The 12,249-nt window shown below is 47.5% G+C and overlaps 2 protein-coding genes across 2 annotated transcripts; one reads left to right on the top strand and one right to left on the bottom strand.

Annotated features, from left to right (window-relative positions):
- Positions 1-1,667: 1,667 nt before the first annotated feature.
- Positions 1,668-3,107, bottom strand: LOC134032719 (endonuclease domain-containing 1 protein-like). The gene is made up of 2 exons (XM_062476747.1): positions 2,775-3,107; positions 1,668-2,337 (listed from the first exon to the last, which is right to left on the bottom strand). Exons 1-2 carry the CDS (start codon positions 3,063-3,065, stop codon positions 1,720-1,722), a joined length of 909 nt encoding a protein of 302 aa, XP_062332731.1. The 5' UTR covers positions 3,066-3,107; the 3' UTR covers positions 1,668-1,719.
- Positions 3,108-4,762: 1,655 nt separating this feature from the next.
- LOC134032692 (zinc-binding protein A33-like) lies at positions 4,763-11,281 on the top strand. The gene is made up of 6 exons (XM_062476715.1): positions 4,763-5,382; positions 6,705-6,800; positions 7,724-7,957; positions 8,668-8,690; positions 8,943-9,058; positions 9,242-11,281. Exons 1-6 carry the CDS (start codon positions 4,876-4,878, stop codon positions 9,790-9,792), a joined length of 1,527 nt encoding a protein of 508 aa, XP_062332699.1. The 5' UTR covers positions 4,763-4,875; the 3' UTR covers positions 9,793-11,281.
- Positions 11,282-12,249: the final 968 nt, after the last annotated feature.

Genomic DNA, 12,249 nt, shown 5'->3' with positions numbered 1-12,249 from the left:
TACTTGGTTGCAAATCCTTTGCAGTCAATGACAGCCTGAAGTCTGGAACCCATAGACATCACCAGACGCTGGGTTTCGTCCCTGGTGATGCTCTGCCAGGCCTCTACTGCAACCGTCTTCAGTTCCTGCTTGTTCTTGGGGCATTTTCCCTTCAGTTTTGTCTTTAGCAAGTGAAATGCATGCTCAATTGGTTTTAGGTCAGGTGATTGACTTGGCCATTGCAGAACATTCCACTTATTTGCCTTAAAAAACTCTTTGGTTGCTTTCGCAGTATGCTTCGGGTCATTGTCCATCTGCACTGTGAAGCGCCGTCCTATGAGTTCTGAAGCATTTGGCTTAATCTGAGCAGATAATATTGCCAGAAACACTTCAGAATTCATCCTACTGCTTTTGTCAGCAGTCACATCATCGATAAATACAAGGGAACCAGTTCCATTGGCAGCCATACGTGCCCACGCCATAACACTACCTCCACCATGCTTCACTGATGAGGTGGTATGCTTTGGATCATGAGCAGTTCCTTCCCTTCTCCATACTCTTCTCTTCCCATCATTCTGGTACAAGTTGATCTTGGTCTCATCTGTCCATAGGATGTTGTTCCAGAACTGTACAGGCTCTTTTAGATGTTTTTTGGCAAACTCTAATCTGGTCTTCCTGTTTTTGAGACTCACCAATGGTTTACATATTGTGGTGAACCCTCTGTATTTACTCTGGTGAAGTCTTCTCTTAATTTTTGACTTTGACAGAGATACGCCTACCTCCTGGAGAGTGTTCTTGATCTGGCCAACTGTTGTGAAGGGGTTTTTCTTCACCAGGGAAAGAATTCTTCTGTCATCCACCACACTTGTTTTCCGTGGTCTTCCGGGTCTTTTGGTGTTGCTGAGCTCACCAGTGCGTTCTTTCTTTTTAAGAATGTACCAAACAGTTGATTTGGCCACACCTAATGTTTTTGCTATCTCTCTGATAGGTTTGTTTTGATTTTTCAGCCTAACAATGGCTTGCTTCACTGATGGTGACAGCTCTTTGGACTTCATATTGAGAGTTGACAGCAACAGATTCCAAACACAAATACCATACTTGAAATGAACTCTAGACCTTTTATCTGCTCCTTGTCAATGAAATAACGAACTCCCATGAGGGAATAACATACACCTGGCCATGGAACAGCTGAGCAGCCAATTGTCCAATTACTTTTGGTCCCTTAAAAAGGGGGGGGCCACATATAAAATGTATTGTAATTCCTACACCGTTCACCTGATTTGGATGTAAATACCCTGAAATTAAAGCTGAAAGTCTGCACTTAAAGCACATCTTGATTGTTTCATTTCAAATCCATTGTGGTGGTATACAGAGCCAAAATGATGAAAATTGTGTCAATGTCCAAATATTTATGGACCTAACTGTAACTGTATGTATATATATATATATATAGAGAGAGAGAGAGAGAGAGAGAGAGAGAGAGAGAGAGCGATATTGACACAGTGTTGTATACCTCTGAAGTTATGTGTGATAATATATGTGCTGTTCTAAATCTAAAGGACTTCTGTCGTTGAACATCATGAAGTCAGATCAACAATGGTCTCTTTCCAGGCAACAGAAACTAGGCATGCTTTATTAGATTCACACAGATTTGTTTGCAGTAACCTTATTAAAACAGTGTAGCGGTCATTACGGCTGAATCAGGCTAACTGTATTTGGGGAACATGTAGACACAGGGGCTCACTCTTCTCCCAGGCACTGCTGAGTGAACAGGTGGATGGATATGGACAGCCTCTGCCGTAAGATATCCTCCAGGGTGTCCAGGGACATCCTCCTCACATCGTACCCGAGAGAAGGGCCCTTTGCCTTGGGATCCACCGGAACAATCTCCCCCCCGCTCTGTTTGTCATTCCGTCCCACCGCTGCATGCGTGGGGAAGAAGGAGGCGAGCGAGGCGGGGAGGCTGGCGTCGTGGACGGGGCAGCAGTAGGCCGACCACATGTACTCGGGCACGGCCACGCGCTGGTTCATCCAGCGCTCTGTCACATACGGCACGGCCCCCGTGATCACGTACGCGGGGCCCGCGCAGTAGGCCCCCAGACGGGCCTTCACCTCGGACTCCAGCTGGGCCCAGGGGCCAGAGTTGGAGCCTTTCCGCTGGGGGACCACGTTGGTCAGGGTGAAGGTGGCCTTGCGGTCCTCTTGGTTCTGGTGGTGCTGGCTGGGGTTCAGGTGGCCCTTGGTGTAGGAGGAGTTGGCGTAGTCCTGGAGAACCGCCTGGCTCTCCACAACGTTCTGGTCCACGGGCTTCTTGCGCGGGAAGTGTTTCATCTCCGGGCTGGCACCGGTGAATGCAAGCTAAGAACCCAAAGAGAAGGAGTTTAGTTCCTGTGTTTTATGACCATTCTATTGTGTGTGTATGTGTGTGTTTGTGTGTGTAAAGAATGAAAGAAAAGAGAGAGAGAGAGAGAGAGAGAGAGAGAGAGAGAGAGAGAGAGAGAGAGAGAGAGAGAGAGAGAGAGAGAGAGAGAGAGAGAGAGAGAGAAGGAAACGGAAACCGGAACCTCACCCACTAGGCCTACAACACGTAATCAACAAAAATTACAGTTGAGGTGAGATACCACGCAATTGGTTGCAACAGTTTACTTTTCCCCACACACTCTCCTTCTCTCTTGCTTTCTGTCTCTCTGACATGCACACACTTTGTGCAATGTTTTATGAATAGTTTAATACATTAATATCTTAATTAAAAGTAATTTAAAAAATCTTGAAAACATTTCTCATCACACACTCGCCTGTGGTTCATACATCCAGTTGCTCTTGGGTCGTTTCCCATCACCATTTGTAAACACGTATGCAGAGTAGAGGGGAACTCTCCACTGGCGCTGGTACAAACTGGCAAAGTGGTACTGGTTCCGGTAACGCTGGCATATAGGCTGGTACCCCTCACTCCCTACACCTAGTGGAGGAACCCCCTTGTAGAAGGACTGGAGGCAGGGGCTGAAGTCTCCCACCTCCCCCAGGGATAGGCCCCCGAGACCGGCCAAGAGCAGGAGCAAAGCCCCCCTGGATGCTGGAAGAAGCATCGTCGTTACACTTTCTCGGGCCCTAAACCCGGATACCAAACTCTACTTCAGATCAACGCTTGTTTTTCTCCCAGATACTCGACGTTCTCTAAACACAGAAGACGGTCTTCCAAGTGGATCTTCTCCCTCCTGCCTTGTCCAGCGTGGTCTGTCTCAGTCCTGAGAGTCCTGTTTACCTCCCCTCAGGCTCACTATCAGCTCTGGCAGCAGTCTGGCTAGGCATGCCAGTCAGAGACACTAGACTGGTGTAGGAGACTAGGGTTATATAGTCTCCAGAGAACAGTATACAATGCGGCTGATTGTTTCTGTTTCCACCCCCCACCCCCCTTCTGCTTTTATCAGATGTTATTAAACTTCCCCCAGGTGACCAAGTGACCAGCACGACGGCCTTCTAGGAAATGGGAATGCAATAACCTCCCTAAATGATTCATCCACCAAATGTAGCCTTTACATTTTGTCATTTAGCAGACGCCCTTATCCAGAGCGACTTACAGTAAGTACAGGGACATTCCCCCGAGGCAAGTAGGGTGAAGTGCCTTGCCCAAGGACACGTCATTTTGCAAGGCCGGGAATCGAACCGGCAAACTTCTGATTAATAGCCCGTCTCCCTAACCGCTCGGCCATCTGACCCCCCATATTTACCTTTAAAGGCAAATCTGCCTTTGCATACAATACATACACCTGAACATAACACCTGAACACTGACTCAAAATAATGATCTACTGTAAATGTGAAGCTATTGTAAATCTTTGGGTTTCTCTCTATTATTGCCTTCTAGTGGGTACACAGGAGGGTACGACATGCCACACTGACAGCACTGTAGGTGACCCCACGCACCCCGCACACAAACGTTTCAGCCTCCTGCCGTCTGGGAAAGGGTACCCAAACATGGGGGCCCTCGTAGCAAGACTGTGAGGGAATTTCTTTTTCTAAGCTCTGCTCTGAGCCATCCGACTCCTCAACACCCAGAGACTGGACGGACATTCCCCTCCCAAACACACACACTAGCACACACACTTATACTCCACAGAAAACCATTTCACTCCTTTTGCATTTGGAGCATTTTTGACACTTTTCACCCATACATTGTGAAAAGCAAATAAGTGCCAATGGGAAGTGATACTTTTAAATGGTAATGGTATCAGTGTGTGTTCTTGTAACTCTGCTGCATGACAAAGAGAAACTAGAAGTACTGGTATTGAGTTAGGCCACTGACCAAAAACGGAACACACAGTTACCGCCACCTCACCAACTCTGGTCCGGTCCCTTGATGGCATTATAACAGATTATATAATGTAACAGAAAGGGGGCCTGCACGTGCTGTGTGTCCGTTTTCTATGTGTCAGGCATTTTCCTTTCTCATTTCTTGAAGGACTAGTAAGCACTGCTGACTCATGAATGATGCTCAGCTCATGGGTGTGTTGGGGACTTCCAGACGCTCAGGACCCTGTTCACCTGGCTGAACACCTGGCTCAACAGAACTGTCATCTGGACATTCACGAATCACTCTCTGGCCCCTCTCTGAACCCTAACGTTGTCCGATGTAGATCACATATCTGACAGTAGCCTACTTTATAAATGTATTTTACTTAGTGTACTTTTCCTATAAAGAGAATTGTAGTTCACTTGGCAGGAAGTTCGAGCTACAGTTTTTGCCCTGTGACGAACAAGTCTACTTTCAAATGCTTCTGACTGAGACAGACCACACCCTCTCCAACACGGAAGACAGCGAATCAACTTGTCTTGTTTAGTCCCCCGCACCGCAACTTTCACAGTCGGGTGCATGAGTTCAGTATGAGGACAGTTGAGAATGGCGGAGACCACGGCGCTTGAGGAGCTACACACCGAGCTTACCTGCCCCGTGTGTCTGGAACTCTTTCGGGAACCTGTTATCCTCGAGTGCGGGCATCATTTCTGCCGTGTGTGCATTATTAAGTGCTGGGAGGCCAAAGTGGACGAGCTGTCGACCTGCCCGCAGTGCAGAAAGTCGTGCGCCCCTAAACTGCGTCCTAACTCGCTTTTGTGCAACGTAGTGGACAGTGTTAGGAGAGCACAGGCCATGGAATCAAAACCCGGCATGTCCGCGCGAGAAACAGAGGATACGGAGGAATGGAAGCCCGGTTCCAGCATGAGCAGCGTGAGTTCCATAGGTTACTACCCGCAGCGCCCCGAGCCGGATCTGTGTGAAGAGCATGAAGAGCGGTTGAAGCTCTACTGCGAGGACGACCAGCTACCGATCTGTCTGGTGTGTGGGATGTCTCGAGACCACAAGACGCACAATGTCATCCCCATCAACGAGGCGTTTGAGAACTATAAGGTAGGTAACTATAACCACCGTTCGAATGAAACATTAATTTGAAACGTGATTTGATTGCAAAGTGATTAAATCAGGGGCGTCGTTAGACCCTTTTTACTGGGGTAGGTAGCCTACGTGCACCAGTATAAATCTGCTGTGCCCCAGTAAAATCAAAAGTTTGAGTTTTAACAATTTACTTTGTCAGTGCATTCATTTAGATTGATAATCCCGGAAAAAATAAACGCAATATGCCAATCAACGCTTGTAAAATCAAGCAGTTTAATCGAAAACACAAACTGATGCCCTTAGAATTCTAGCGCGCTCTTCTGAGTTTGCCAAAATAGCCACTGCAGCACGCACACAGAAGTCCAGGTGTCGTAAGGTAGACAACGAAAACATTACAACATTTAAGAAAGTTTCTAAATGTTAGGCCTACCGATCATCTTTTTTTTACTGAAACATAAAACTATTATATGAAGCTCAAAAAACAGTATTTGCGCTCAAAGGAATGCGAAAAACGTAGTCCCAGAACTGTTGTATAGTGGGTTAAGCAAATAGAAAAGGGGATTTTCTGTAGCTGGGTAATGCATTATGCTCAGCAAGTTTGGAAGAAAAAAAAGGGATATGAATAGGGGCCTGTGCCCTAGTAGAGATTTAAGTCTAACAACGCCGCTGGATTAAATGTATCTTAAACAGTAGACATTCTTTCACAAGGATACTGAGTCTGGAATGTTCCACGGGCGTGCCAAAACTTGACGCCGACAGACCATTCCTTTAGTTCCAAAGTTCGACCAGTGTGGGCTTACAGCTATAACTTGAGCCGTTTCAACGGCCGTAGGTAGTTAATAACAATTGAGTCTTTCACTTGGTTAAAGTCGCGTGACACGGCCGTTATTTTCAAAGCAGACCCTCCAGGCCACAGAGGAATTCAGCATGCCCCTGTTAGTCCTTGGTTCCCAGGCATGTTTAACCTTTATATTTACCGTTGATGTTTGGTGATAGGCTTCAACCACTCGTAATATTTTCATAAAACGCATCAACTTTACCAACTGAGTCCTTGTTTTTGTTCCTTCAGAGTCACATTTAAGATGAGGCCAGTTGGATAGTTCCCCTGATCATATGAACAACATTATGGCTTGTTTTTGTCATCTAGCAGTTCCTAGAAGCACTGACAGTAATCTGCCCCTAATTTAATAAATCAAATTACACAGTAGTCTAACACAACCATGCAATTGTGACCCTGTTCAGCCTCAGTGAGTCTGTTGAAGATTATTGACTGTGTGTGTGTGTGTGTTTGTATATATACAGACTAGTGTTTGTCATACATTTCTCTCCTCTCACAGGAAAAGCTGTTTCTTGCTCTACAGAAGGTAGAGCTACAGACAGAAGAGGCTTCTGTTTTTCAGAGCCAGACAAATGAAAAGATCTTACTCATCAAGGTAGCTCATCTGTGTGTGCGTACGCGTGTGTACGTGTGCGGACGTGTGTGTGTGCTTGAAAGAGACAGAGTGTTTCTTCTTGCATACCTATAATTTTAAGTGGCCAAACAACATTCCATTAATGTACCCAGTCCCATCTGTACATGCCTATGGTATGACTTTATAGTTAGTGTTTCCGACAGTGGTGGTAGATAAGTGAGAATACACAAAACCATTGGTAATGTATAAAGTATAGTGATTTTCATTGACACTTCTAGGATAAGATAATGGCTTACTATTTATCAATTACTCATTCTCCTTTACATACATAGACATATTTGTCTTCTCTGCATAGGACAGACAGACCAACCCCACTCACACACACACACACACAGACATACACACATAATTAGCACCACACTTTACACACATAGTAAACAAACACAGAAGCTTCAGTACATAAGCAGAAATATGGGTGCCTCTGCAATGAGCTGTACTATTACATGTCTGCCTGCCTGTCTATCTGTTTATCGCTCAGTCTCTTTCATTGCCTGTCTGCATCTGTTTATCTGTCTGCCTCTGTTTATCTGCCTGCCTCTCTGTTCATCTGTCTGTCTGCCTCTCTGTTTATCTGCCTGACCTGGCACTCCTATAGTCACATCCTGACTCCCATTTTCACTTCTCTTTGTCTTCCTGTCTCAAAGGAAGTGGGTTACAGAGTGAGCAATGATGAAAGCATGTGTGTCAATGCAACAGTCATGTGGCAGATGTAGGGCACATGTGACTGTGCAGGGTTATGTGTGTGTCTTTGCATCTAGTTGTGTGTGTGTGTGTGTGTGCCTGTTTGTGGATAGATGTGGGTATGTGCATGTATGTGCATTTGTGTCTCTTTGGTGTGTGTGCGCGCGTGCTTACCCCTCTCGTTCCCCTCTCTGCTCTACAAGGAGCGGGCAGCGGAGCAGGACGGGCGGGCGAGCGCCGAGTTCGCCCGGCTGCGGGACTTCCTCCAGCGGGAGGAGGAGCGGGTGAAGGAGAACCTGCGGCGGCACAAGGAGGACACCCTCCACCAGCTGGAGCGGGACTTCACCCACGCCTCGGAGCAGATCAGCCAGCTGGAGAGGACGGCCGACGAGCTGCGGGGGCGACTGAGAGAGGAGGAGAACCCTGCCCAGCTCAAGGTGAGGGAGGGAGGGAGGGAGGGAAGGAAAGAAGGAAGGAAGGAAGGAAAGAGGGAGGGAGGGAGGGAGGGAGGGAGGGAAAGAAGGAAGGAAGGAAGGAGGGAGGGAGGGAGGGAGGGAGGGGGGGGGGGGGAGGGAGGGAGGGAGGGAGGGGGGAGGGAGGGAGGGAGGGAAAGAAGGAAGGAAGGAAAGAGGGAGGGAGGGAGGGAAAGAAGGAAGGAAGGAAGGAAGGAAGGAAAGAGGGAGGGAGGGAGGGAAAGAAGGAAGGAAGGAAGGAAGGAAGGAAAGAGGGAGGGGGGAGGGAGGGAGGGAGGGAGGGAGGGAGGGAGGGAAAGAAAGAAGGAAGGAAGGAAAGAGGGAGGGAGGGAGGGAGGGAGGGAGGGAAAGAAGGAAGGAAGGAAGGAAAGAGGGAGGGAGGGAGGGAGGGAGGGAGGGAGGGAGGGAGGGAAAGAAAGAAAGAAAGAAAGAAAGAAAGAAAGAAAGAAAGAAAGAAAGAAAGAAGGAGGGAGGGAGGGAGGGAGGGAGGAATGAGAAGGCAATAAAGGCGGAGTGTTGGATGGATGGAGGATGAAAAGGGGCAGCAAAAGGGAGTAGAGAAAAAAAAGGATGTTTCCAAGAATGAGTAGAGACTTGTTTGAGTTTGAACTTGTCTAAGCTCAGAATTCTAAATAACAGTTGTAATAACAGTAACAGTCTGTTCTCTCTTTCAGGGAATCAAGGATTTCATTGGCGGGTGAGTAGTAAAGGCACTCATATCTGATTGATTCGACCCTATTGGCTAACCTTCCTTCATTCCACATGACTCTGTTTATGTTAACTTGTCTCACTCAATAGTTGTTTTCCCTGAAACAAATACGTTTTAAAAATATTTGTTTAAAATTCTCTTCACTCTCCTTAAACAGCAATTAACTCCAGCTCTTTTTCTCTCTATCTGTCTCTCTCTTTCTTTCCCTAAACAATAATTTGTTCTGTGTTTTTCGGTCAGAGCTGAGAGTTTATTTCAGCACCCTCCGGAGGTCAAGGCAGAACTACAACCAGGAGAGTTCCTGGGGCCACTACAGTACCGCACCTGGAGGAGAATGAGCTCCATCCTCCAGCCAGGTACACACACACACACACACACATGCAACCACACATACACATACAAACAAGCTTGCACGCATTTATATGCACACCCTCTCACAATAACACTCCCCTGCCTTATCTCAGCACATACCAACACACCCTAATCACACACATTAGCGACACAATCCAACAAAACGCCAACGTGTGTTTCCTCTCCAGGTGTCACCGATGTGACCCTTGACCCCGACACGGCCTACCCCAAGCTGTGGGTGTCCCCAGCAGGCAGCAGTGTGATGGTGGGGGACATCCAGCCCAACCTGCCCGACAACCCGGAGCGCTTCACCCGCTACAACATCGTCCTGGGCGCCCACTCCTTCTCCTCGGGATGCCACTACTGGGAGGTGGCTGTGGGCCGGAAAACAGCCTGGGGCCTGGGGGTGGCCTCCTCCTCGGTCAACAGGAAGGAGGAGATCAGCCTGTGTCCGGAGGACGGCTTCTGGACGCTGGTTCTGGGGGACGGGAGTGGCTACGAGGCGTGCACCAGCTCAGAAGACACCCCGCTCACCCCCGCCCGGCCCCCCGGCAAGGTGGGCGTGTACCTGGACTACGACCGAGGCGAGGTGGCGTTCTACGACGCGGGGGATATGAGTCATCTGTTTACCTTCACGGGTGCTGCGTTCACAGAGCCTGTGTTCCCCTACTTTAACCCCTGGCCCATCCTCAACGGACGCAACCGAGAGCCCCTCACCATAGTAACCCCGCAGCTTTGAGACCCTCGCCGTGGCAACGGCTCAGCTGTGAGACCTTCGCGGTTACCCTGAAAACACTCCGAACAGGCCTACAAAATGGGCCTAGAACTATGAAAAACCTACTCCAGCCTTGAATGTAAAAACATCCTGCTCTTATCAAATATTTTTCATCAAGATGAGTGTTCATTATGTGCTAAAAATAGTATCTAACCACAAACTATTCTGCTCCTGTGCTAATAATATATATAACATAATATAACAGTGATATAGTCAAGCGGAGGAATAACACTGCAGAGTCATAATAAAATCACTAGTACGGATAGATATTTTACATATTGAATGGTAGATAATGTTGTTACTACCCACCCACTGTTGTCCACAAGTCTGCCTGAGCTTTAGTCATTCTTTCTGCTCTCCAGTAGAGGGCGTCCTTGCACTAGAGCAGCTGTACCTCCCATGGGATGTTCTCATGCACAGCTGTGGCCAAAAGTATTGGGAGCGACATACATTTTGTGTTTGCAAAGCTTTCTGGGCCTTGGCATAAAATGACTGCTAACATAATTTCAGTAAGTCATATCATCAGCACAAGGGAAAGTGTGAACTAGTTCTAGCCAGGTGAAATCACTCTATCATTCTGATTGGATTGACTGCTGTAAAAGAGGGGACTATTTGCATATATTGAAAATGTTCACCCTAAAAAAGCTTTAAAAAATATGAAATGTGCCTTATTGTATTCCAGTATTCTATAGAAACGTGAAAACCTTTTCCTCATATACTGAACCAGCAAACTTTGCAAAACACAACATTTGACTGTTAGACCCACTCTGTGACCACACAACAGCATCCTGGCAAATCGCCTAGTTGTGGCACAAGAGAGCATGGTTTGCACAGACACAGAGGCGCTGTTCATCTCTGTGGGTTTTGAGCCGAAGGTGATGTTTGATAGTTGCATGTTATATGAGATTTTGTAGCAAAGCGTTTGTAGCAAAGTGTGCCACAAACCTGTGCTACTGCTTTGAACACAGCACACGCTCCAGTGCTTGGTTTGTGAAAGCGCTCAGCCTAGTCCTTAATTATTGGAGCTGCCCCCCCCCACACACACACACACGTCCACACTCCTCACTCCCCTCGTTGTCTGTCATTCACACCTCCGTCTCCTTAAACCCCCCTGTCTTCCCTCTCTCTCCCTCCCCGGTCTCCTCAACCCCCCCCCCCCCCTCGTCTCCCCCCCCCCACTCCCTCCCTGTTCAGTCTGTGTGTGATCAGCTGACATGATAACATGCAGGCCGACATGCAGAAACACTACTCCACGGGCTTACATTACTCCTCAAAGACTGATTACCGTCCTCCCGCTCCGGTTTGCTTCACCATTACCGATGCAGTAACGACATGAAGTTGACCTTTCTGTGTGCTTAAAAGTGTGAATGTCCTGCCCCTCTCTGTAATTGACTTTTCACTCCAGACACCTTGATAAACTTCCGTTTATTTTCATGTCATTCTCACCGATTCTTCCCTTTCCGCCATCCACACAACTTCATTGTCTCATCATCGCCACTGTATTTCTTCCTCTGACCCCCTCGACTTCCCAAAATCTAAAATCTCTTCTAAAATACCCCTCTATTCTTATCGTCGAGGTGTCTCCACGTGTTTCTGTAATTGATCTCTTTTCTCCCTCTGTCTGAGTTTGTGTGGCCCCCCATCAATAATCAACGAGTGGACGGAGATATGGAGAGAGGGGAGGCTGAGAAAGAGAAAGTTCGTCTCAAGTGATTAATGGAAACCTCATTAGGAACTGGATAGAAGTTTGGTCACGTTACGTAGGGGACGCCTTAAACCACGAGTCTCTCCGGGTCTGTTTCAGTTTGAAAGAGAGAAGTTTAATGAGAGTTAAGGAAGAAAGGGGGGGGGGGGGGGAAAGAGGAGGATATGGAGGAATATAATAGGGTAAGGAAGGTGAGATGACGGAAAGGAAAGGAGAGGGTTAGCGCACCAAGCAAAGTTCCCTCAACACTTAAACACACTTCAAGATACGTACACGGAAACAAAAACGGCCATCAAACATATATAATAATAAGGGAGGGAAAAGATCATAGATGGGATTATTTACGGGGAGCAGATTCCTTGAGTGGAATGAGGTGCCCAGTATCAAATCCATGTGTTTCTGCGTATGTCAGAGCTGTGTGTCTGTCCAGGCTTGTTTGTGTGGTGCGTCTGCCTGTTTGAGGTCAGTGCTAATGTGTTGACATGCGTGTTCATTCATGCCTCTGTTATATGTTTATCCATGCACGCGTGCACAGTTTGTGTGACATTTGACACTGGCATGCCATAGCAGCATTCTTCAACACTTGGATCACACATCCTACAGTCCTGGCATCTGCGGTCCACCCCCATTCACACACACACACACACTCCGCTGAAGATGAGGCCAGGACCTGAACACCTCACACACAATCCAATTTGCCTTACAACAAAGGACGT

This window comes from Osmerus eperlanus, chromosome 13, assembly GCF_963692335.1.
Source record: "Osmerus eperlanus chromosome 13, fOsmEpe2.1, whole genome shotgun sequence".
Taxonomy (NCBI): Eukaryota; Metazoa; Chordata; class Actinopteri; order Osmeriformes; family Osmeridae; genus Osmerus; species Osmerus eperlanus.
Note: the sequence above shows the minus strand (reverse complement) of the source record. Positions and strands in the feature narration are given on the sequence as shown.

Bases quoted from the DNA above. Each gene is read 5' to 3' on its own strand.
- LOC134032719 (XM_062476747.1), bottom strand. From the start codon at position 3,065: ATGCTTCTTCCAGCATCCAGGGGGGCTTTGCTCCTGCTCTTGGCCGGT. The intron at 2,338-2,774 runs GCGAGTGTGTGA...TTGGGTTCTTAG, and splicing joins ACTGGATGTATGAACCACAG to CTTGCATTCACCGGTGCCAG.
- LOC134032692 (XM_062476715.1), top strand. From the start codon at position 4,876: ATGGCGGAGACCACGGCGCTTGAGGAGCTACACACCGAGCTTACCTGC. The intron at 7,958-8,667 runs GTGAGGGAGGGA...TCTCTCTTTCAG, and splicing joins AGAACCCTGCCCAGCTCAAG to GGAATCAAGGATTTCATTGG. The intron at 8,691-8,942 runs GTGAGTAGTAAA...TTTTTCGGTCAG, and splicing joins ATCAAGGATTTCATTGGCGG to AGCTGAGAGTTTATTTCAGC.